The sequence below is a fragment of the Schistocerca piceifrons genome, chromosome 4 (assembly GCF_021461385.2).
Source record: "Schistocerca piceifrons isolate TAMUIC-IGC-003096 chromosome 4, iqSchPice1.1, whole genome shotgun sequence".
In the NCBI taxonomy this organism is placed as follows: domain Eukaryota; kingdom Metazoa; phylum Arthropoda; class Insecta; order Orthoptera; family Acrididae; genus Schistocerca; species Schistocerca piceifrons.
In genome coordinates, this window is record NC_060141.1 from 823360402 (window position 1) to 823387565 (window position 27164).

A 27164-nucleotide genomic window follows, 5' to 3' on the forward strand; every position below is an offset into this window, starting at 1 on the left:
ATTCAGACATCATTAACCCACCCATCCGAGGAGTTAAGGTCGTTGTGTTCAAAATGAGATGTGTGTATGACGAAATTCGTGCAATCTGCAAATCCTACCTGAAATGAAAAAAAAAAAAAAATACTAAACCATGGGATACTGCACACGGAGTAATAGCACGGTTATTTGAAATTTGACACAATAATAACGTGGCGTACGTTTGAGACGAAGTTGTACTTTCGTTGTGTATTTTTGGTGACGTTTCTTGCGACAACCAACAGATAAACAAAAAATAGTCTATTACTATTTGCGGGCGAATCGCAGGAGTAATTCAGACAAATTCGCAATCCATTCTGTCATCTTGTGATACAGCAAAGTCTCTCATTTGATAGTTTTACTGAGGAAAATAGACTCTCAAGAGGCTGATTGTTGTGAGGGACTGAGGGCAGAAAGAGGTATCTCGCAAATAGCATATTCTGTGACGCAGCACTCGTGCAGCTGCTCTCTTCTGCAGCAGCAGCAGCAGCAGGTATCAGCTGGCAGGTGCAGCTGTGGCTGGGCGCTCTCCGGCACGTGGAGCCCTGCATCTGATGCTGCAGTTGTGCACACACACACACACACACACACACACACACACACACACACACTGCAGCGCCCACTGCCTCAGGCCGCTGGTATAAAGGCGCGAGGAGCCGGCGCAGCGCAACTCTGCCCTCGTCACCATGGCCGCCTTCAAACTTCTGCTCCTCGTCGGCTGCTTCTCAGCTGCCTGCGCCACAGGTGAGATTTCCTTCTTGCGCATTTCGTGCTTAACGTGACACACGCACGTCCCAGTGAAGCAATAAACTGCTTTGAGATTTTGGACATCTATATATCTGCCTAGTGCTACCTGGAGTAAAATACTATGGACCGTAGGGTGGACATATAGAAGGCTGTGAGTGATCAAATGGGACGGTGTGTTTTTATACACTGTGTAGTCACGCTAATGCGACCACCTTCCAAAAGAGGGAATAAGCATCTCTTGCTCCGCGGACGGCTGTGAGACGTGCAGCCGGCCGCTGTGGACGAGCGGTTCTAGGCGCTTCAGTCTGGAATCGCGCGACCGCTACTGTCGCAGGTTCGAATCCTGCCTCAGGCATGGATGTGTGTGATGTCCTTAGGTTAGTTAGGTTTAAGTAGTTCTAAGTCTAGGGGACTGATGGCCTCAGATGTTAAGTCCCATAGTGCTCAGAGCCATTTGAACAATTTTTTGAGAAGTGCAGGGAGAGAGCGATTGAGTTCTGGAGGGTACCGACACAGATCTGGATCCACACTGACTCCATTTCTGTGGCCAGCTGTGTTTGACTTCTCATCTGAAGATCCATGGCGTGTGCAGCCCGATCGAAGTGGTCCAACATATTCTCAATTGGGTTGAGATCCGGAAAAATTTGGTGGCCGAGGGTAAGGGTAGGGGGGGGGGGGAGGGGGGATATGCTAAACTCATCCTGCTGATCTTCGGACTACGCGCGTTCACTGCGAGCCTTTTGACACGTTGAATTGCCCTGCTGGGAGATACTATCGTCCACAGGAAAAACACGTTGCATGTAGGGGTGGACATGGACACCAAGGATACATGTGTACTTGTATTGATCCATTGTGCCTCCCAGAATGGCCCAGATTACCCAGGGAATGCCACGAATGTATCCTCAGTACACAATCCTCCCTTCTCCGGTATCGACCCTTCTGACGATTGTTGCAGTGACTTTTCCGTCTGCCCGATGGAGCGTAAAACTTGATCCATTTGGAAAGGCCGTATGTCACCACTCAGTGGACGTGCATCTGCGGTATTGCCGTGAAAATTCCAGCCTTCACGTGTGATGTACAGCAGTCAGCACAGGTGCGTGAACCAAGTGTGCGCTGCAAGGCCCACACACAGCTACCTTCGCTGAACAGTCGTTGAGCAGACGCTGTTGGTAGCGCCTTGGTGCACCTGGGCAGTCAGTTACTCAAGAATTGCTCGTGTATTCGCCTGATCACATCTCTTCAGCCGTCGTACACCCTTGCCATACGTGGACCACGGTGCATCAGACTTACCTCAACACCGGTTTTGAATATGGCCAATTTGTCATGCAGGGTGTGCTTTAACTATGGTGGTACGGCAACATTTTACACACTTGTTTTGCAAATACACCTCCAGTTGGCCCCAGAGCTAGCGAGTGTGCCCTTGTGAACGTCAGATACGACGCGCTGCACTTCCGCATTACTGCAACGACTGCACTGTTTTCAGCGTCCGTCCGACACGCCTCAAATACCCTCCGCTGCTAGTACTGCCACCTCCCGGCAGTGAGTGGTTATGAGTATTGGCGTCGATCGTAGACGGCGATCACATTAATGTGGCGGCGTCGTATATGTGGCACAGTGAACCTGTTCCACAAAAATCCAATCAAATCATTATTTTTCCGTTCTAAGAATGATTGTATTTCCTTATACATCACAAACATTCTTTTGAAACATTACTACACTCCTCATTAATTTGAATGGTTTGTGCCGTATTTGTATATTTAGTCTCTATTTCTATGCCTAAGCAAATTTCGTAGAACGTACAAATCTTTGGCATGTTATATGTCAAATCCATCTCAAAATTTTATATTGTGGCCGATATTTCACATTTTATCTGTCACAAGAATAATCTTTTATATTTTTCCATATTTACGATACTGGTAACATCACTCAAGAAGATATTAACTTTGAAAATCCTGTGTACTACTAATCATAACGACAGATCTGTAAACCACTCCTAAAAACGCTCTGCAGACACGCAAACAGCTCCTAAATTACCAAAATAATTACAGTACAGACATGTAAACTCCTTCAAAATATCGTAGTATACAGATGTGCACACATGAAATCAACTCGTAAACTATCCAAATAATGCATAACGGAGCCCACAGACCCGCTTGCAAAATAACGCAACAGACACCCAAACAATGTAAGCAGACACTACACACTGTCCCCTGTCCACTAGGCAGCACATGAGGGTGCTGACAACCCCGCAAAGTGACGCGAAAGTCAACTGCCACACAGGGGCCAGTTCAAGTCCAGCACACATGAGGTGGCGACAACCCTTTCATACTTGGTACCTGTGAAATTCCTCTCGAAGTACGTGCTCACCTAGGCACTGTTGCTGACGCGACCGTGAGCAGTGCTAGGCGCTACAGTCTGGAACCGCGCGACCGCTACGGTCGCAGGTTCGAATCCTGCCTCGGGTATGGATGTGTGTGACGTCGTTTGGTTAGTTAGGTTTAAGTAGTTCTAAGTTCTAGGGGACTGATGACCACAGCTGTTAACTCCCATAGTGTTCGGAGCAATTTGAACCATTAATTCATTTGGAAAATATCTCTCGACTGCTATCTATACTATTTCTTTGAGTTTAAGTTACAATTGGTCTACGGTTATTTAGTTAGTTTCGAAGGAATGGAAACTGTTCCCTAGAAAGGCATCGAGCGAACTTTTGCTCCTTTTCTTTTTAGTTATTTTGTGCTTATTTTTCATGGATTTGGATATCATAGTATTTAGGGAACCAACTGCTGCTTCATGACACTCATTCAAAACTGTGCTTCCATTCATATACCTAATAACTGCTGTGAATTGGTGTCTGCTTCTGACCGTGCACTGTACAAACCGTAGCTAGTGTTCCTAAACTTAATCTGCCTGACTGGTCAATGGCGCTTGGTACAGCTGTTTTATGTTGTATGGGAGTTGACATGTGTAATTTAATACATACACGTAATTTTACAAGTGTGGCTGTATTCGAATTTCAGTAACTTAATGGTAGCTAAAATGCCAGCATTCACTGCATAATAGGATGTTTTAAAATTTATGATGCCACAGCGCCTTATGGCCAACTTCAGCGGTACAGTACAGAAGAGAAGTCAGAATGTTAAGATATACATAGGTACATAGCTATGTATAACAGTTTTCCACAATGCTGCCTCTGTATCCAACGTTTTGCCACTTCATGTGTGTCTCAGAACAGGGGCAGCCAAAACTTCAGAGCATTGGCAGTGCTCACTTTCTTGTTCTGGCCTGGCTGCATACGTGAACCCCCCCCCCCCCCTTTTCCTCAATAGCACACTGTCTGAGCTGAAGTATGGGGAAGAAGGATAAACTGCTAAAGCACCGCATTAAATGGAAATGCTGTCACATTGCGTTCAACTTGATTTCCTAGTTTCTCAATAACATAGATTACAAGGAAAATAAATTTTCAGTGTTATTTAATTACTTTTGGGGCGCTGAAGACATAATACAATTTTTGTCTGGTACACACTGTTAGCACACGGACAGAGACAGACAATTTCACAGATATTCACGCTCGGATTGTCACGTAATTGTGACTTATTTAGTTTCATACTCGAAAAAAAAAATCTTTCACACACATACGTTGTTACAGCCGTAACCAAACAATGTAGACATCATGGACAGTATTAATTTAAAAAATGGCTCAAATGGCTCTGAGCACTATGGGACTTAACATCTGAGGTCATCAGTCCCCTAGAACTTAGAACTAGTTAAACCTAACTAACCTAAGGACAACACACACATCCATGCCCGAGGTAGGATTCGAACCTGCGTCTGTAGCAGTCGCGCGGTTCCAGACTGAAGCACCTAGAACCGCTCGGCCACACGCGGCCGGCTTCAATTTAAAAGCATTTGTCTTTAAAACAGAAATTACACTGTAGATCAATCAGTTACATGTGCAGATGTACAGGTGTGCTTTCAACTGAAATGGCAAACGGTCTCGAAAACGGATGTAAGAGTGACAGTGTCCACAAAATTTAAGAAAACCATCCTTGTGATTCCTTCAAGGCTACAACGAATTCATCAAACATCGGGTCTTCTGTAACACCAGTGAAAGAGAAATATATGTTGTTTTTCATCAGAGACTTCCTTTTCAAATGAATTTCCATGAAGTCAGAAATAAGGTTCTCACCTGGCATGGTCTTATGGTAAGGAGTGTGCAGTCAAGTTCGTAAAATACGAGGTCTGTAACAGCGGATTTTAAATCGAAGAATCGTTCCGGGCATGTCCCTTGACTTAACCAGTGTACCTTGCAGTAATATACGAGGTGGTCAGAAACAGTTCGAGAAGCTTGTAAATGTGTTGCAGGGTAGGTCGTGCTGAGAAACAATTGTTAAGAGAAACACTCGATACCCTGCGCCTTTACGCAGTTAATTAGCATTCAAGTTAGTGAATCAGGTATTTGCGCTCGCAAATTTAAGCAGCCTGTCTGAGACGGCGGTGTCTAACGCGTTCTCCGTCTGGTCTCCTAAAATCAGACAAGAGAGTGATGCAAAAATTTTACGTGGGACGTAGAACGCATGCCACTTGTCTTGGCCGTCACAGTGATAATGAGTACAAGATTAGAGATTTCACTCACAGCGGTGATGGATGCGCTCCCTACCTAACACACTGAAACGCCTCTCAGCGTATAATCACCGCCAGACGTCAGTTTGACAAGTCCACCATCAAACCATTGAGCTTGTTACTTAACTAAGTCTGCTCTGTGGATTACGAACTTCTGCGCCCTTGTAAGACGATGGGTCAAGGAACTACTCCGGCAAGAGTAAACAAGATAAGATATGCATAAAAAGTATAAAATGTATCTCATTACGGTTGTAGATGATATTTCCTGAAGATGTTGTTGTTGTGGTCTTCAGTCCTGAGAGTGGTTTGATGCAGCTCTCCATGCTACTCTATCCTGTGCAAGCTTCTTCATCTCCCAGTACCTACTGCAACCTACATCCTTCTGAATCTGCTTAGTGTATTCATCTCTTGGTCTCCCTCTACGATTTTTACCCTCCACGCTGCCCTCCAATGCTAAATTTGTGATCCCTTGATGCCTCAAAACATGTCCTACCAACCGATCCCTTCTTCTAGTCAAGTTGTGCCACAAACTCCTCTTCTCCCCAATCCTATTCAATACCTCCTCATTAGTTACGTGATCTATCCACCTTATCTTTAGCATTCTTCTGTAGCACCACATTTCGAAAGCTTCTATTCTCTTCTTGTCCAAACTGGTTATCGTCCATGTTTCACTTCCATACATGGCTACCCTCCATACAAATACTTTCAGAAACGACTTCCTGACACTTAAATCTATACTCGATGTTAACAAATTTCTCTTCTTCAGAAACACTTTCCTTGCCATTGCCAGTCTACATTTTATATCCTATCTACTTCGACCATCATCAGTTATTTTACTCCCTAAATAGCAAAACTCCTTTACTACTTTAAGTGTCTCATTTCCTAATCTAATCCCCTCAGCATCACCCGATTTAATTTGACTACATTCCATTATCCTAGTTTTGCTTTTGTTGATGTTCATCTTATATCCTCCTTTCAAGACACTGTCCATTCCGTTCAACTGCTCTTCCAAGTCCTTTGCTGTCTCTGACAGAATTACAATGTCATCGGCGAACCTCAAAGTTTTTACTTCTTCTCCATGAATTTTAATACCTACTCGGAATTTTTCTTTTGTTTCCTTTACTGCTTGCTCAATATACAGATTGAATAACATCGGGGAGAGGCTACAACCCTGTCTCACTCCTTTCCCAACCACTGCTTCCCTTTCATGCCCCTCGACTCTTATAACTGCCATCTGGTTTCTGTACAAATTGTAAATAGCCTTTCGCTCCCTGTATTTTACCCCTGCCACCTTCAGAATTTGAAAGAGAGTATTCCAGTTAACATTGTCAAAAGCTTTCTCTAAGTCTACAAATGCTAGAAACGTAGGTTTGCCTTTTCTTAATCTTTCTTCTAAGATAAGTCGTAAGGTTAGTATTGCCTCACGTGTTCCAACATTTCTACGGAGTCCAAACTGATCTTCCCTTCTTCTTCTTTATAAGGCTTCCTGAAGATAGCCTTATAAATAGTCCGAGATTTAACTGATCTCCATGTAAGGCACAGTAACAAATGATATATGTCCATGTCATGTCTCTTCATGTAAACGTAATATATTTTAGCTGTAGTGTACTCATTAGGAGCAGCAGGCGCTGCTACGACTCATTTGAAATTTAAAATAACTAATCCTTATGGCTTTTCCATATCTGTTTCAGAATCGTCGTGGGACGGATTGAGAGGTGAGATAACCATGTCCGAGTAATGCATTTGCGTAAGTTAGAATAAACTTGCATCAGGGACACCGTCTGAAGGTAAACTGTGTCCCTGAAAAGGTGAGCCTAAGCACGCATTCTCCTAACGTTCACTATAACACTCTAGCCTGATGCATAGTACAAAGACTTTCGTTACCTAAAGTAACGCTTTGATTTTCCCGTATCACATTTTCCTCCTTAGAACAAACAAAAAGGAAGATGATGATCTAAAAAGGTAAGGCTGTTCTTACAACAAATCACAAATATTACCACACCGGTGGGAAAATAAGGAAAACATATATTTTAATAGTACTCTTACGCAACCAATTGGAATATCATCCACTTATCAATAATTCTTACATACTGTCGAGTTCTGGTCCTTGAACACGCAGCTTATTCCTTTGTGGGAGAAACAGAACAGCAAGAATATTTGTCGAACTGCACATACGTAATGAATTTATTGCACTATTGGGAACAAATTTATGAAAGTTCAATTGAGTGATTCTCTATTAAATTTATGAAACATTGAAATGTGTCAACGTAATATGTCCAGTGATGTTTCCAAAATAACTACTGGTCTGTAGAACAAATACTGGAAAAAAATGACCTCCACTGACATCTGCCTGGAGTGAAACCAGTACTTACAAGGGAACCTCCCCATCGCACCCCCCTCAGATTTAGTTATAAGTTGGCACAGTGGATAGGCCTTGAAAAACTGAACAGAGATCGATCGACAAAACAGGAATAAATTGTGTGGAACTATGAAAAAATAAGCAAAATATACAAACTGGGTCGTCCATGTGCAATATAGGCAATATTAAGGGCAGTGAGAGACGAGGAGAGCCGTGGTCCCGTGGTTAGCGTGAACAGCTGCGGAACTAGAGGTCTTTGGTTCAAATCTTCCCTCGACCGAACTTTTTATTTTCAGTTTATGTGACAAACCCTTATGTTTTCATCACTTTTTTCGGAGTGATTATTACATCCACAAGAAAACCTAAATCGGGCAAGGTAGAAGAATCTTTTTACCCATTCGCCAAGTGTACTAGTTAGGTGGGTCGACAACATATTCCTGTCATGTGACGCACATGCCGTCACCAGTGTCGTATAGAATATATCAGACGTGTTTTCCTGTGGAGGAATCGGTTGACCTATGACCTTGCGATCAAATGTTTTCAGTTCCCATTGGAGAGACACGTCCTTTCGTCAACTAATTGCACGGTTTTGCGGTGCTGTCGCAAAACACAGACACTAAACTTATTACAGTGAACAGAGACGTCAATGAACGAACGGACAGATCATAACTTTGCGAAAATAAAGAAAGCAAAATTTTCAGCCGAGGGCAGATTCGAACCAAAGACCTCTCGTTCCGCAACTGTTCACGCTAACCACGGGACCACGGCGCTCCTCGGCTCAGATTGCCCTTAATATTGCCTATGTTAGACATGGACGACCCAGTTTGTATATTTTGCTTATTTTTTCATAGTTCCACACAACTTCTTCCTGTTTTCTCGATTGATTTGTGTTCAGTTTTTCAAGGCCTATCCACTGTGCCAACTTATAACTAAATCTGAGGGGGGTGCGATGGGGATGTTCCCTTGTTAGCAGTAGAGCAATTTTTTTTTATCGATACATTTGCTCTCTGAATCCAATGGCGCGTAGTGTTGCGCGTAAGGGTTCTCACCAGCATGAACGTACGGCAGGAAACCAAATGCCATGCGAAATATTAAAACGTAAACAAATACTATTTTCGACACAATGTTGTGTATTTTTAAATGGGCACCCCCTATTATTTCGTATGCAATCAATACCACGAAAAACCACAAACATAGTGGCGTTGGTTGCATAGCAATACGTCAATTACATCCCGAGAAATCGCGAAGCAAATGTAACGCTTGAAATAAATGAAGCGAACAGCTAGCGCACGTCCTGAGATTCAAGCGTGCACCTCACGCTGCCTGTGTCAGGGGCCCACACAATGGGAAGGTATGCACAATCCAGAAAAATAAACAAGTAACACGTCCAATGCAAAGTTACGTTTTTCAAATTGTAAATATATGTTTATTCTAGCGAAATGATAACTAGAGCTATAATTAGAAATAACACACCTGAATTCACTTTGCTAAGCACATTTACTAGCGCCCTGTCGCCCACAGAAACTGTATTGTTGTGCAGCATAGAAAATACACCCACATCTTGACCAATGACACTGTGTTACGTCAACATATGTTCGAAGTGCCCTCCGTTTGCATCAATACATGTTTGGCTACGGGTAACGAGAGAGTGTTCCACAGATTGTAGAGTTTCTACAGCTGATACTGCGGCACACCCGCAGTACTACGATGTCGCATGTCCTCTACTGTCGTTGGGGGTTCTTGATACACTCTGTCTCTCACTGAGCCCCAGAGAAAGAAGTCTAATGGCGTCAGGTCGGGGGATTGTGCTGGCGATCGCGCAGTACCTCCCTGCCCCATCCAGCTATTTGGAAATGTCGCATCTAGGACGTCTCTGGAAACTTTTGCATTGTGTGCGGGACATCCATCATGTTGGAACCACACTAATAGACGAGTTTCCAATCATAGATCCTCCATGAGAAGCGCTAGTGTGTGTCGAAGAAATGATGCATATCGATGTCAATTCAATGGGGGCCTAGAATATAATTAGCAATGATACCGCACCAAACACTGACACTCCACCGTCGTTGACGAGCAACTTGACGAATCCAGTGGGAATTTTGCACGGACCAGTAGTACATGTTCCGCAGTTTCAGGTTACCATGATTTGTAAATGAAGTCTCGTCCGTAAACAACGTATTGCATAGGAATACTGGATTACCTTGCAACTGCTGAAGTGCAAAACGACAGAATGCAGTGCGGGATTCAAAGTCATTCCCGTACAGTTCTTGGTGCAGTGAGATATGTAACGGATGAAACCGACGCCGATACAGGATTCTGCATACACTACTGTGGCTTACTCCTGCACCTCGTGCAGTTTCTCGTACACCCACCTGAGGACTGTGCGCTACAGCAGCCAGAACAGCAGTTTCGTTTCCATTGCCAGTCGCTGGCGTTGTACGTCGACGTTTTGTGGGAGACCAGCCTGCTGTTTCCGTGGGTGTCTTGCAGATGTCGCCAGTGGATCTACGTGACGGACACCGCCGTCTGGATAGCGTTCAGCGTACAGTGTCACAGCTGCGGTTGCATTTCTGTGACATTCGCCATACATTAAAATAATATCTAGTTTCCCCTCATTACTGAAGGCCGGCATGTCGACTAGATGACGGCAAATTTAACAAGCCACAAGAAAAGAAGTTTTAATGTGGGAACGTATTTTGATTACGTTACAGTATGAAAGTAGTTCAGCCGACCAGATTAGGAGACACTTGTACACTGAAGGTAGAGCGTGCTGTGGTGATATTGGTATGTTTACCGCAGGATACAGGCTTTGAGCACAATATTACATGCGACACATTACGTAAGAAATTGTGACGCCGTTGCTGTCCTTTACAAGCCACACATTTGTGAATTTATGAGGTTTAGAAACGGGAAACCATGTGTGTTACCACTAATTGTACCTCTAGTTGTCATTTCGCAACAATAAACATTATCAGTAGGACACCCATCATTCTGATACCGCATTGTTTGACACATTATTAGAGGTAGTTGAAGTCACGTACAGCTCAAGAAGGGGGTTAGGCTATCCCCCTTTGGGAGTGCCATCAATGAAATATGTGCCAATGATGTGTTGTCATACAATACCAACACTCCACTGACGTAGTAAGTCGATCACGTCACGATTACCGGCAGCGTGAGGTGCACACTTGAGTCTCAGGATGTACCCTAGCTGTGTGCTTCATTTATTGCGGTTTCTCGGGATGTAATTGACGTATTGCGATGCAACCAACTCCATTATTTTTGTTATTTTTCATGGTACTAATTGCCTACGAAATAATACGGGGTGTCCATTTAAAAACACACAAGTATGTTTTCAAAACTGTATTTTTTTAGTTTTAAAATTTCGCGTAGTATCTGGTTTCCTAAGCCCCTACCGTACGTTCACGCTGGTGAAAACTGTTTTTGAATACCTATTGTTGTTCCAGACATACTTGAGGTGGCAGAGTTAGGTGAGACACCATATATATATATATATATATATATATATATATATATATATATATGTGTGTGTGTGTGTGTGTGTGTGTGTGTGTGTGTGTGTTGCAAATTCTCTTCTCAGTTCACGTCTCAACTTCAAATATTTGTTATTTATAATTAGGTTTGTATTAAACTGAGTTGCGTACTAGGACTACAAAGAACACCCTAAGGTGACGCGTTATGATGAATTTGTGTACTATCTTGCATGTAACGACAGAGCCGGGAATACTACGAGGAAATTTTTATATCTCTGCTTGATGGATTGTGTCATTCCTATAATCTTCATATTTAGAGCACATGAGAAATACATGAAGAGCGGAAATGAAAAACGCTCTCAGTGCCATTTTCATCTTAGACCGCATATCCAGTGCTTCTGTGTTCCTGACACTCTGTTGTGTGTCGCTAAACTTGATCCAGTTTTCCACACGGTGGAGAAAGTCTGACAAACATGCGTCAGTAGATGGAGCATGGCTTTCTGTGTCAAGCTGTGCTTCCCTTTGCAGTTCCAAGGACAGAAAAATATGAGAACCTGTTTTTGTTGGTTACAGTTCTAATTATTAAAAACCCAATTCTGCATTATCAAAAATGAAACATATTGCCTCAATATTAACGGCACTCATAACGAAAACTTCCTACGCGCTGTTTTGTCGAAAACTGACGTTTATCAGATCGTGGCTGTGCATAAAATACAAATTGATTCTTGCAAAGAAGAAAACAGGAAACGACCACTGTTAATACTGTAATGCTGTTTCTGTCCACAAACAGCACCGTAACCTGTACAGAAACGACACGTTCATCTCCAGACGGCTGTTGACTTTTAAATTACATCTCCTGTTCTTTACATAAATTGTTGGAAAAAAATTAAAAAATTAATGTAAACGACAGCAAATGCGAACAGCCGTCTGAAGATGAATCTACTACTTCGAAACTATTTGTGGAAATAAATAGCCTTATTAACAGAGGCCGTTAGTGGTTTTCTTCTTTACAAGAAACAATTTGGAGAAACTTTCTTATTAGCAGTTAAAATCAGTTCGCTTCCTGGTATAGCACAAAGAACGTTCTTAGTAAAGTATTTATTTTGTGCTTCGTCGCATCTCTTGTGCGGTGATCCGATAATCAGCATAATTCTGTGGCATCAATATATCTTCTCAATATTTTAGATACAAATCAGTTAGGTACATACAGAGATAGAATCATTTTTCATTCGCCTGATAATCTCACATGTGGCACTTAGAACGTTTTCCATCATCATTCTTCGTATGATTTATGTCTGCAGTAGAGTCACCGTCAGCCTCTCGTTGGGTGTTGCTGACAACACTGATTCTAAGCCGTGGAGAACACGAAACGTATTAGATGGTCAACCAGCGCAGCAAGATTCCCTGCGAAATTCTGTGGTGCAAAAAGGTCATTAGGAGGCAAGAAACACACTCGAAAAGAGAAAACATTGGTAATTCTCTAGGAAAAAACAATAATGGAATAAGAGATTTCTTTCGAGTGGCTGCTAGGGTTACGTATAACCTTTCATGCCCATACCAGCTACATTTTCTACCTCTTTCTAAGCGGTGTTCGTCGAGCCTCTACCTACTTTGGTATCAAACACGAAACTCTCCACTAACAAGAGGTGTGAGAGCTGCTGACAGATTACGACGTCACTCATAGTTGCTCACAGAAGCTTATCTAGCGTTGCAAACGGCATTTGCTATTCGAACCTCTGCATACTCTTTTGTCTTCCGTGCACCTTTACTCTGAAATTATACAAGATTCAAACTATAGACGACTCGTTCTCGTCTTTTCAACCAACAGTGCAGCTCCTGAGACGCAAAATGAAAGGACATCACCTGTGATATCAAATTCGTGACACTGTTAAGAGTGCACCATTCAAGAGACAGAAATTAAGAGGCATATATATACAATAACTTCGACACTTTCTTGAACTTTCCATACAGTTAAGTAGCTGTCCTGGGGCATGTACAGGGTAAGACGTGAGACACTCAATCGCCCCCCCCCCCCCTCCCCACACACACACACACACACACATAAAAGCACGGGCGCTGGCACATAGGTAGGACTAGAACATCCTATCCCCCTGGCTTCAGTAGGCCTGATCTGCGCCTACTTGTTCGCTAGTGAGGTGGTCCGTCCTGGGCCTCGTGGACATCTTCCACCTGGCGTCGTTCTTCGACATGCCCAAGACGGTGAGCGACGCGACGTCCGACGGCTGGGTGGCTGCCGTGGACTCCGGCGTCACCTCCAACGTGACCACCTACTGCATGGAGGACGACCCTCGAGTCTGCATGCTCTACGACGCCAACGGCATCGCCGCCGGAATCGACGTCAGCGTGAGTACTGCCTTGCCTCGTTCTCCCTCTGTCGTCTGAGACATGTAGTACCCGGCACCGGGGGCTCTGACGTGGAGGCGGACAGCGACCATAGCGCGCATGTCCTCACGGCTGCCTCAGACTTCGACTGCGACAGCCGGCACTTGGAATGCCTGACATGGCGTCCTTAAAGTCGATGGCAGACTCATAGAGGAAATACGTTGCTTGAGTCCAAGACAGTAGACAAGACAAAGACAATGAATGACCTGATAGAAGTTGAGCGGATCACATTAGAAAAGCAGCAGCAACATGGATGGGTTTGTCTGGGGACCTAATTGCATGGAAGAGTTTATAGGAAGCGTTTGTTAAGTAGTTGATGTGAAACGGGTGATTGTAGCGTTGTTGATGATTATCTAATAAGTACTACTCTAACGAACTTATGGTAATATTCATTATTTCACAATATTATTTAAAATCTAACTTCATCCGTAATCGATGTAGTAGAATTCCGTGACTGTTTCTTTTGATGGGTAGAATAATAACCGCTACCATTTACAATAGGAGGTGATTTTATTTAACACACGACCAGTTTCGGGCTTGTGCCCATCTTCAACTGGCTTTTATTCACGTGCATCTTTCCACTGAGATCACTGTTTGTTTTTGATTCAAATAGTCGTTTCTGACAATGAGTATGGAAACATGTACATGAATGTAAATCACTTGAACATGGGCACAAGCCCGAAACCGGTCGTGTGCCACATAAAACCACATTCTGCGGTCATTGGTAGCGGTTATTATTCTACACAATATTTAAAGTTGTGACTAAATAAAACACATGGAACAAAAAACATCAGTCACTCCGCGGAGACCTCGCGTCAATACCACTTCCAGGCTTGTGAAAGACCCACAAGTTTATACAAGTATGTGGGAGTAACGTTCAGCCGAACTGGCTCGTTGGAGACTGGATCCTGTGGAACTTCCAAGGACTGGGGGCCACTGATTAGCAGCTGTTGACCCCCCTGGATTCCACCACCTTATCAGTAGCTCTTGAAGCAGATTGGTTTTACATCACACATATCCTAATGGCAGTTATAAGACGTGTGGAAGTAGGCCACTATGGCCCTCACTGACCACATAGCACATATCTGTGATACTGCTGTCCCTTCTGCATATGGAGTAGTCAACTCCGCTGGAAGCAGGACACTAACCACATCGCCTCACAAGTGTGCAGGGTCGGAGTGGAGACCACATGGCACCAAGTGGTTGGCCATCATATTCACTTCAGATCAGCATTAACTTAATGAATCAAATGTACAAAGCCAGCTTCCTGGCGGATAATGATGGTGTATGGTAGGGATGCAGCAATATCCAATATTATACCATCCTTCGAGAGTGTTCCGCTATGCCTCCCTCACCAGATCACCAGATGCTGCTCAATAGCGCCAAGGTAAAGATCGTCGCACTGCTGATCCTTCAGCTACACAGATCCACTATGAGGTCGTGAGCTCATGACAGTACGTCTCAGGAACGGCTTTCGATCCATCAACTTGCAACTTAAAAATTCCCATTAGAATTTTACAGGACTTCCCAATGGCCGTTGACACCATGTTAGACTGAGATCTGAAGAGAATTGCTGTCCCCCATAATCTGTCACCTGAGGCTTTCTTTGAAGGTCTGGTAGTGTCAATACACAAACATAAAGGTGGAATCTGAATGCGAGACTACCAGCCTTTGATAATGCTTAACAGTGACTCGACAATTTTCACACAGCTGGTGGAAAACCGAATACGATGTTCAATCACTCCACAGCCCAAACTTCCCTAGGAGGTCAATACAATATCAGATCTGCTCTGTGCCAATACAGGAATTTAATCTTCCTAGCATGGATCCAGCGCCAGCCATGCATGCTGACCTCACTGGATTTTAGTCGGGCAGATGATTGTGTCAACCACACCTATGTCACTGCAGTGCTACGCACGATGCGATATCCGGGTGCCTTCACTGATGCAATAATGCACCTTCTACAGGCGGCACCATCATGGGCACTTGTCAGTGGCTGCCTGACAGATACCTTTCACATCAACCATTTCGTGCACGAGGGCTGTTCTGTTCCTATGGTTCTTTATGCTTTGACCTTGGAACCTCTTGTTGTGTAGCCTGAGTCAACAAGTAACAGGACTCCAATTTGGCTGATGAGTTTACCAGTCCATGGTGTATGCTGATGATGTGGTGTTCATCATCCGTGGAGCCGATGACATAAGCGATGTCATGTCCTAGGTTGTAATATACGCAACAGCATCAGAAAGTAAACTCAACATCGACAAGTCACTAAAGCTGCTTATAGGGTCAGGTTTGTCACAAGGGAGCGTTGCCCCTCTCTGCTTACCAACGCTCTATGATGCCTAGAACTGGACTTCACACCCAACATCCTGCACACGATAACACTGAACTATAGACGCCTATGGGCCAGCATAGTGGATCAACCTTTATGGTCTTTAAATATCGTGCTGTGAGCACATTATGCCAACTTGTACTTAGCACCATGGCTTCCACACGTCACACAATCCCTGGGACAGGCTTTTAGTGTTATGACCATTAGAGCTTCTTTGTCAGAAAAGGGATGTTGTTTAAAATTAGATACAAGTCCCTCACTCCACCCAAGGACAGAAGGCATTTCAGCCTCGTCAGCATCTATAACAGGGCGGTGGTCTTCTACATCAGCGCCCACCTAAAGCTGTGGCATAGATGCCCATTGCGCCTTACGACCTCATTACTGATCATGATGGAACCAGCCTCTCTCGACCCATCAGTTATGTTAGGAGACGTCCTGGCTCCCTTCAGTTATCTGGGGCAATTTTATTTGGTCCACAGTTACCTTACGTACTGCTTTCTGTTACTGTTACCATTATTTAAATATTAACACATAACATGAACTTCTTACAGACATAAACGACCATTTCGTTTCGTCCACGACACAAATAAAGTCAATAGAAAAATTAGTGGATACAGTAACATCTTCTGTATCCAGTGAGGTTTGTTTTGCTAAATGTGTATTACTGTCATTGATGCATACGATGATAATAATAAAAGGTACAAAAACATAATAGGTAGGCTACAACTAGTTGCGCATATGCTATGCACGATAATTCCATTTTGTACATCAGATGTCCGGGCATCCCTTCTTAGAGCCAGTACGTACACATACGTGCAATGTTCACTCTAGAGAAGATGTTCAAAGCGACCACCTTGCATCTGCAAGCACTTCGCCATTTTCTGCATCATATTTTTCTGGACCCTACGCAATACACCTGCATTCACTGGTGCTGAAGCAGCATGCATGTGATCTGTTAGATTTTGTATATACGTATGTGGAATACTATAAACTTGTTCCTTTAAGTGTTCCCACCAATAATGTGCCAGAACATTGGATCTTCATGTCCCATCCATTTCCTGGAAACGCTTTGTATAAAAAGACTTGCACATTCATTCCAAAGTGTGGAGGTGTACCACCATGCTGAAACCATTTTCTAATGCGTCAGACAAAGTATTGCAAAGAAACGTACGATACAGGGGCGCATACAAATTGCCCGGCAATAGGTAAGGGCCTAAAAGTACTCCTCCTACGATTCCAGCCCACAGTTTTATGCCAAAGTGTGCCTCAAAGTCATGTTCACTGTTGACATGTGGATTGTGTTCCAAACAAAAATGGATGTTGTGGAGGTTGACAAATTATTTCACAAGTGAAGCTAGATTCGTCAGTCCATATCACGTTATCTTTTGCTTGGTGCAAAAGCCATTCATAAAACTGTACTCGTTAAATGCAGTCCTCTGGCCGCTGGTGTTGAGATTTTTTTAATGGTTTTAGGGCGCAAAACTGCTACGGTTATTAGCGCCCGGTCTGTGACTTAGGAAAAGGTAAAGAAACCAAACTGGAAACCAGCAGCAATGGGAGCGAAACTCAAAAAAGTGGGAAAACCACTATATAAGGGTGGTAGCTTGTCACCAAAATGAGCTTCAAATGACTGACGTCATCTCACTAACACTGATAAACTCATGAACGCGATCAGCTGAGCTCGTGTCATCTGCTAAAATGGAAGATATATCAGGCGACAGCTGTAGACGGGTGCATAACGGAGTAAAATAGGGGCACTCAAGTAAAAGGTGTCTCACCGTCCACAGTTGAGAGCAGTGGGGACAGAGTGGTGGAGGATCGCCGCTTAAAAGATGTCGATGGCTAAAAGACAGTGCCCTATTCGGAGACCAGTTAAAATTACCTCCTCCCGACGACGAGTTCGTGAGGAAGAGGTCCAAGCACAGAGAAGAGCTTTCACATTCCGCAATTTATTATTGGGAAGTGTTGACCAATATGCGTGCCGTAAAAGAGCAACACGACGACATAAAACACTCCGTAGATCGGCGAAGGGAACCATGCGAACAGCAGGCTGAAGAAGAGAGACTGCAGCCTTGGCCGCTATATCGGCCGCCTCATTTCCACAGATACCAACATGTCCTGGGATCCAGAGGAACGCCACAGAGACGCCCCCCAAGTGGAGCAAGTGGAGGCAGTCCTGAATCGGGTGGACAGGGTAGATAGGTTGGAGACTGAGGAGAGAGCTGAGCGAATCTGAGCATATAATATACTGTATCCGCTGATGGCGACGGATATATTGGACACCCCAGAAACAGCGTAAAGCTCCTCAGTAAAAACTGAACACTGGTCGGGAAGACGAAATCAATTAGGGGGGTCGCCAACAATATAGGCACTCCCAACACCAAATGATATTTTAGAGCCATCAGAGTAAATAAATGTGGCATCCTTCATTTGTGCACATAGAGCAGCAAATGCCCGACGATAAACAAGAGAAGGTGTACCATCCTTGGGAAACTGACAAAGGTCACGAAGCAGGCAGGTCCGGGGCCGGAGCCAAGGCAGTGCTGTACCCCAAGTTGTCGAGAAAGTTTTAGGAAAGTGGAAGGAAAGAGAACGTAGCATTTGACGGAAGCGGACTCCCGGTGGTAGTAGGGAGGAAGGGCGGCCTGCATACCCTAAATCCAAGGAGGCGTCGCAAAAAATATCGGATTAGCAGGCATTGAAGACAGATGGCTAGCATAACGACTCAGAAGGACAGCACGCTGACTGGACAGCGGAGGTTCAGCAGTCTCAGCATAAAGGCTTTCCACAGGGCTCGTGTAAAAGGCTCCAGACGCTAAACGTAATCCACGGTGGTGGACAGAGTCGAGACGCCGAAGAATAGACGGCCGAGCAGAGGAGTAACCTGTGCTTCCATAGTCCAATTTCGAGCGCACTAAGGTGCGATAGAGGCGGAGAAGGACCACTCGGTCCGCTCCCCAGGAGGTACCATTCAGAACAAGGAGTGTGTTGAGGGGTTGCAGACAGCGAGGTGAAAGATAGAAAACGTGGGAGGACCAGCACAGTTTTCTGTCAAACATAAGACCCAAGAATTTAGCGACGTCCGCGAACGGAACGTTGACAGGGCCTAAATGTAAGGAAGGCAGAAGAAACTCCGTACGACACCAAAAATTGACACAAACGGTCTTACTGGGAGAAAAGGGGAAGCCGGTTTCGATGCTCCAAGAGTGGAGGCGATCGAGTCATCCTCGTCGTTCAAGAAGGCTGGTCCGTTGAGAGCTGTAGTAGATCGCAAAATCGTCCACAAAGAGGGAGCCCGAGACATCGGGAAGGAGACAATCCATAATTGGATTTATGGCAATGACAAACAGTACAACACTTAGCACGAGCCCTAGGGTACCCCCTTTCGTGGGAGAAAGTAGTGTTCACCTGCACTTTAAGTGTGCGCTCTGCCATAAATTCACGAAGCAAAAGGGGCAGCCGACCTCGAAAGCCCCAAGAGAACAATGTTCTGAGGATGCCTGTCCCCCAACAGGTATCGTATGCTCTGTCCAGATCAAAAAATATTGCTACTGTTTGGCGTTTCCTGAGAAAATTGTTCGTGATATAAGTGGAGAGAGCAACAAGATGGTCAACGGCAGAACGATGCTTTCGGAAACCGCATTGGGCAAGTGTTAAAAGACTTCAGGACTCCAGCCACCAGGCTAAACGGCAATTCACCATACGCTCCAAAACGTTACATATTCTACTCGTACGAGAAATGGGGCGATAGCTAGAGGGAAGATGTTTGTCCTCTCCAGGTTTCGGAACAGGAACGACGATAGCTTCCCGCCATCTACTGGGAAAAGTACTGTCTGCCCAAATTCGATTATAAAGGCGAAGGAGGTAGCGCAGACCATGTTATGATAAATGCACCAACATTTGGATGCGGATACCATCCGGTCCTGGGGCGGAAGAGCGAGAAGAAGAGAGTGCGTGTTGGAGTTTCCGAATGGAGAAAACAGTATTATAGCTTTCGCGATTTTGAGAGGAGAAAGCAAGTTTCTTCGGGAGAAAAGCTAGTTGGTAATTTGAAGAGCTCGAAATCTCAGCAAAGTTTTGACCCAATGAGTTAGAAATTGCGATGCGGTCCACTAAGGTATCATGCGCGACAGTGAGCCCAGAGACCGGGGAGGAACTAGGCGCACCAGATAACCGTCGAATCCGACTCCAAACTTCCGAGGAGGGAGGGAAGGTGATAATGAGCTAGTAAAGAAGTCCCAGCTAGCCTTCTTGCAATAGCGGATGACACGATGGCATCGCGCACGGAACTGCTTATAGCGCATACAGTTGGCCAAAGTAGGATGGTGGCGGAAAACGCGAAGAGCACGTTGCCGCTCACGTATTGCGTCACGGCATGCCTCGTTCCACCAAGGAACTGGGGGGCGCCAGGGCAAATCGGAGGTGCAAGGTATTGAACGTTCCGCAGCTGTAAGAATAACTTCTGTAATATGAGTGACCTCATCGTCGACGCTAGGAAAGTGACGGTCATCGAATGTCGCTAGAGATGAAAAAAGTGTCCAGTCGGCTTTGGAAAACTTCCAGCCTCTCGGGCGCATATATGGCAGTTGTGGCTACAATCTAAGGACATGGAAAGTGGTCACTCGAGTGTTTATCAGCAAGAGCGAACCATTCAAGTGGAACAGTACCGACCGAAAGGTCCAAATGAAAGAAATTTGTCATGGAGGCAGACAAAAATGTAGGGTCCCCAGAGTTGAGGCAAACAAGATCCCTTTGGTGGAAGACGTCTATCAATAGTAAGCCGCGCGGCCAAGGACGCGGAGATCCCCAAAGTGGGTGGTGGGCATTGAAGTCACCAACCAGCAAATGGGGGGGGGGGGGGGGCGGAAGCTGACCAAGAAGATGAAGGAGATCAGCTCTTGCCATTGGTGTGGAAGATGGAATGTATACAGTACAAAGAGAGAAGGTGTATCCAGAAAAGGACAGCAACAGCTTGTAAGGAACTGTTTAAGGGGATTGGCTCGTAATGGACAGTATCATGAAGAAGAATTATGAGTCCTCCATGTGCTGGAGTGCCATCAACAGAGGGGAGATCAAATCGGACTGACTGAAAATGAGGGAAAACAAAGCGATCGTGGGGACGCAGCATTGTTTCCTGGAGACAGAAGATGAGCAGCGAGTAGGATCGTAAGAGGATCGACAATTCATCCCCATTGGCTCGAATGCCGCGGATATTCCAATGGATAATGGACATAGGGTGGACAGAAAAGGGAAGAATGTGACCAAGGTTGCCCTCAACTCAACGACTGCTCAGAGTCGGCGGCCGACAGCATGGAACGGCATTTAGCTGAAGGCAGAAGATCCTGATCCATAGGTTTTTCGGGAGCAGCTCCTGCCATCAGCGATCGGCCGGTTGATCGTCCGCCAGCAGTGCGCCTTGGCGACACAGAAGACGGCCGAGGGCGGTTACCGCTAGGTGGCACTGTAGATGATACACGCCGTGGCGGAGAAGGAGAGAAGTGGGTTTCTTTTTAGCCTTCTTGGAAACAGGACGTTGAGATGAGGGAGGAATCGATGGTTGTGGAGTCGGGGTACGTAAAAAATCTTCACGAGTAGGCTCTTTTTTGGAAGTCTGGGCGTCTGATTTTGGGGCTCGTGATTTAGCAGAACCCAATGAAGGGTGAGCCATACAGTGAGCAGGTGATAGTGGCGAGGTTGAAAGGGCGATCTTTGCACTGGCCGATCTGACGACTGTGGCACTGAAGGTGAGATCACAAGTCTGCGTGGCTGCCTCCTTTGTAGGCCGAGAAGACGCAAGGACAGTGCTGTATTTACCTGCATGAGGAACAGTGGGCTTTCGACTGGCGAATAACTTTCGAGCAGCAAAGGTCGACACCTTTTCCTTCACTCTGATTTCCTGGATGAGCTTTTCGTCTTTGAAAATCGGGCAATCTCTAGAGGAAGCCGCGTGGTCATCCATACGTTGATGCAATGAGGGGATGGAGGTGGACAAGCACTCTCATGGGCATCCTTTCCACATGTATCACATTTGGCCGGATTGGAACAGGATTGGCTGGTATGATTGAACCGCTGACACCGATTGCAACACGTAGGGTTTGGGATGTAACGGCGAACGGAATTTATCTCATAGCCCACTTTTATGTTCGATGGGAGTTGAACTATGTCAAATGTCAAGAAGACAGTATGGGTTGGAACGATGTTCTTGTCAACCCTTTTCAAGACTCGATGAACAGCCGTGACGCCCTGGTCAGACAGGTAGTTTTGAATTTCCTCGTCGGACAATCCGTCGAGGGAGCGTGTATAAACGACCCCACGTGATGAATTTAAAGTGCAGTGCGCTTCCACCCGGACAGAGAAGGTGTGTAGCAGTGAAGTACGCAGCAATTTTTGTGCCTGGAGGGCACTGACTGTTTCTAACAACAAGGTGCCATTTCGTAATCGGAACAAGACTTTACAGGACCTGCAACTGCGTCGACACCTTTCTGAATAATGAAAGGGTTGACTGTGGAGAAGTCTTGACCTTCGTCAGACCGAGATACAACAAGGAACTGTGGCAACGATGGAAGAACTGTCTGTGGCTGAGACTCATTTAACATTCGCTTGTGAGCAGACATAGTAGACGATGAGGAAACCTTTGTGGAAGTATCCCCCATGATTACCGGCGTCTTCAATGGCGCGATCCTTCCTTGTGGGGGCCCTCTCTGAGGGCACTCCCGCCTTAGATGATTGTTCACACCTCAGGTCACACCTCCTGAGAAATAGATGGAGCGACCAGTCGGCACTTTCAGAAGATACCAGCTCGGGTAATCACCCCTCCCTGGGCCTGGCCATTACCAGGGGGGTACGTACGCTTCCTATCTGTGTACCTGGGGCGAGGAATTAGGCGTTAACCCGTCACCGACTATGCGTGGGAATGCGTGGGTCGGCCTTCAGACATGCACAGGGAGGAAAAAAGAGAAAGGGAGGAACAAAGAAAAGGAAAGGAAAGAAAAGAAGAGAGGTCTCAAACGCCGCAGTGGAGAAGAGGGTAAAGAGAAGAAGCAAAGAAAAGTGAAGGACAAAGGAAGGACAGAGACTTGCCAGCAGAGAAAGCAAAGAAGAGAGACTGTTTTGCAGTTTGAAGCGTCCGTCTCTGGGCATAGGCACTAAACATACTCCCAAAGGGGGAGAAAGGGAAGGGAAGAGGCGGAGGTGAGGGGGGGGGGTAGATGGGGGATGGGGAAGGATGTGGAAAAGGAAGGTATGCAGCCCGGAAAGGAAAGAGGGCCACACCAGCTCGAGGTCCCATGCTCACTACACACATATCCACAAAATAGTTGTGGACCCCCTGGGGTGTGGTGTTGAGTTAACATGTAACGATATGGATGCAGTTCTTCACTGTGCAATACTTCAACACCAGTATTGAGACATCTGGAACTGCCTTGCAATATCATGGATACTTCGCTGTTGTGATTCGTGAATGGTTACAAGAAGCACGTCCTCTGTATGTGGAGTACGTCTAGTCCTTGGACGACCCTTGTCCATTACCTGTGGAAGAAGATTACTGGTTGCCCCAGGCAACAAAAGTATTCTTATCAGGATGGCACCTTTGAGGGTACTGCACAGCATGTGCACGAGGAGCAGCAGCAGCAGCAGCAACTTGGCTACCAGAAGTGCCCACCACTAAAATGATATCGACATATTCATCCTCTGTTTTTTTTGTGGCACCGCAAAGGAAAAACCGTTTCGAGGACCAATACAGAAAGGAAGAAAAAACAAATCGAAAACGTCAAGACGATACGGAAGAGTATCTAAAAGAGTCGACAAGACACCGGAGTCACTAGGGAGAAATCAAATCTCTTTTGCTTTTTAAAAAATTTAAAATGCGAGCCACAGCTCGCACGTCATCCGCTAAAATGCCCGGCAAAGCCCGACCCTGAGATGTAAGTGGCTAAAATAGGGGCAGAGGATCAGGAAATGTCTGACTGTTAATGGCTGGCTACAGAAAGGACAGCTGGGTGCAGGGTCGCCACTCAACAAGTGGCGGTGACTAAAGCGGCAGTGCCCTATTCGCAACCGGGTTAACATTACTTTTTCACAGCGAGACGGCCGGGAGGAAGTCGACCAGCTGTTGGGAAAGGTTTGACTTCTCTGAGTTTCTTCCCGTAAAGGGAGCACCAACGGTCATGCCAAAGTGACGTGATATGCCGATACAGAAAATTACAAATATCTTGCGAGGGAACAGAGTAATAGGCAGGCCGACCGAGATGGACTGCGGTCTTAGCTGCAGCATCAGCAGCATCATTCCCAGGCACACCAACACGGACAGGAACCCACAGGAACATCACTTTGGCTCCCCCATCTGGGAACAGATGGAGGCAGTCATGGATCCGTCGAACGATGGGGTGGGTTGGATCAGGATCATCTAGACTCTGAAGGGCACTGAGGGAGTCAGAGCAGATCACACAGTGAGTGAGTTGGTGCCTGCAGATGAAGTGAAAAGCCTGACAGAGGGCAAAAAGCTCTGCAATAAAAATTGTGCACTTCTCGAGAAGCCGGTATTGAAACTTATCAGCCCCAACGACAAAAGCACAGCCAACACCGTGGCGGACTTGAAACCATCAGTGTACAAAAATATGCTATCGGCAAGTTGTGAGTGAAGTTCGAGAAATTTGCAGCAATACGTCAGCTCTGGAGTTGAATTCTTCGGGAATGAGCTGAGATCAAAATGAACACAAACCTGTGATTGAAGCCAAAGTGGTGAAGGGCTCTCACCCATTGGGAAAGTGGCAGGAAGTGTGAACTGCAGCTGCAGAAGCTGGTGAGGAAAGCGGAGGCCGGAAGGCTGCAGAGAAGGAACGTACATCCCGTATTGGAGGTCAAGAATGTCATAAAAAAAAGGTCAGAGGTTGGGTGGCCTGGCATTTAAGAAAGCCGACACGCATACCTACTGAGTAGAATGTCGCGCCGGTATGACAGTGGTAGTTCACCAGCTTCTGCATGCAGACTCTCAGCTGGGCTAGTACGGAAGGCACCAGTGGCAAGACGGATCCCCAAATGATGGATTGTATTTAGACGACGTAAGATAGACGGCTGTGCACATGAGTAGACAGTGCATCCATAATCCAACTTGGAGCGGACCAGAGATCGATAGACGTGGAGGAGGACAGTCCAGTCAGCTCCTTAAGAGGTGCCACTCAATACCTGAAGGACATGGCGGGACTAGGTGCAGCGTGCAGACAGGTAGGACACATAGGGAGACCAACTAAGTTTGGTATCGAACGTAACCCCTAAGAACTTCGTTGTATCCATGAACGGGAGAGGATATGGCGCAGTCGTAAGGACGGTGGAAGAAACACCTTGTACTGCGAGAAGTTGACGCAAACTGATATGGTAGCAGAAAAGCGGAAACAATTTGTGACACTCCACGAATAGAGACGGTCCAGACAACGTTGAAGACAGCGTTGCAGGAGACACGTCCGCTGGAAGCTGCAATAAACAGCGAAGTCGTCAACGAAAAGAGAGCCGGAAATGGTAGCTGCAGGGCAGTCCATAATAGGGTTGATGGCTATGGCGAAGAGGACGACACTCAGTACGGATCCCTGAGGCACCGCGTTCACCTGCGAAAAGGTGTGGGATAAGGAGGAACCCACACATACCCGGAAAACTTTGTCTGTTCAAAATTCGCAGATGAATATGGGAAGACGACCGTGAGGGTTCCATTTATGCATAGTACGTAGAATGCCCGTCCACCAACAAGTATGATAGGCTTTCTCCAGATACAAAGCACATGGCCACTCTTTCAAGCTTTTGCAGAAAATTATTCATGATGAACGTCGACAGGATGACGAGATGTTCAACCGCTGAGCGGCACTTTCGTAACTCACACTGAGCATTAGTGAGAAGGTGGTGTGACTCCAGCCACCTCACTAATTAATCATTGATCATGCATTCCATCACCTTACAAACGCTGCTGGTAAGGGAAATTGGGCGATAACTGGGAGGAAGAGATTTGTCTTTAACAGGCTTAGGCAGGGGAACAATAGTAATTATACGCCAAAACATGGGAAATACACCGTCATTCCAAATACGGTTGTAGGTACTGTTGCAGGTATCGAGAAGAAAGAGTTTTCCCGCAGGAGGAAGATTCTGCAGCATGAGGACGTGGATTGTATCGGGCCCAGGAGTAGAAGACCTGGATGAGGAGAGAGCACGCTCGAGCTCCCTCATAGTAAAAAGAGTAGTGTAGCATTCTTGGCTCAAAGAGAGAAAAGAGATTGCACGAGCCTTCACCGCCTGTTTAGGAAGAAGGAAGGCTGGATGGTAGTGGGTGGAGCTTGAAACCTCCGCAAAGTAACGCCCCAAAGCGGTGAAAACATCAACAGGGTCGATTATGACGTTTCCCGCCACAGTCAGCCCAGAAATCCGGAAGTGGGCGATAGTCCCGGAAAGCCAGCGCAGGCCACCCCAAAAGAGAGAGAAATCTGTCGAACGAGCTAGTGAAGGAAACCCGGCACGCTTACTTGCTTTCCTTAATAGTGCGACGGCACTGCTCACGTAGTTGCTTGTAGCGGTTGCAGTTCGTTAACGTAGGATGACGGTGAAAGACACGAAGCGCACGTCGTCGGGCACGAATCGCACTGCCGCACTCTACAGTCCACCGAGGGACCGGGAGGAGAAGTAGGATAGAGGATTAGGCAGCCGAGAGAATAACGTCCACGAGGAGCTCGATCTGATCATCACGGCTGGGAAACGGCCGTTCGTCAAAGACTGCCAAGTATGAATAGAGCCTCCAGTCAGCAAGAAAGAATTTCCAATGTGAGGGCCCTTGTGGCGGGGTATGACTGTACAGGCGAGTCACACAAGGTAAGTGGTCACTCGAGTAAGTATCGGAAGGAGCACACCACTCGAGACGTCGCGCGAGCTGGGCAGAGCAGATCGAGAGGTCTAAGTGGGAATAAGTGTGCGTGGAATCAGAGAGAGACGTGGCTTAGCCGGTGTTGAGGCACACAGGATCAAAATGATTAAGAAGGTCCTCCAAAAGAGAACCTCTCGGACAGGTGACAGGCGAGCCCCAAAGACAATGATGGGTATTGGTGTCACCGAGGAGCAGAAAGGGTGGAGGAAGCTGAGCAACAAGCTGAACCAGGTCCGCTCTAGTGACAGTAGAAGCCGAAGGGATATAGATGGTGCAGAAGGGAAATCTAAATTCGGGAAG

The 27164-nt window shown here is 45.9% G+C and overlaps 1 protein-coding gene across 1 annotated transcript in view; it reads left to right on the plus strand.

Annotated features, from left to right (window-relative positions):
* Positions 1 to 673: 673 nt before the first annotated feature.
* LOC124795377 overlaps positions 674 to 27164 on the plus strand; it is a 55516-nt gene continuing 29025 nt past the window's right edge. Inside the window, exons 1-3 of the mRNA XM_047259386.1 lie at positions 674 to 759; positions 7074 to 7097; positions 13385 to 13596. Coding sequence (XP_047115342.1) covers positions 702 to 759; positions 7074 to 7097; positions 13385 to 13596 — 294 coding nt within the window. The 5' untranslated portion in view covers positions 674 to 701. The remainder of the gene's footprint in view (positions 760 to 7073; positions 7098 to 13384; positions 13597 to 27164) is intronic.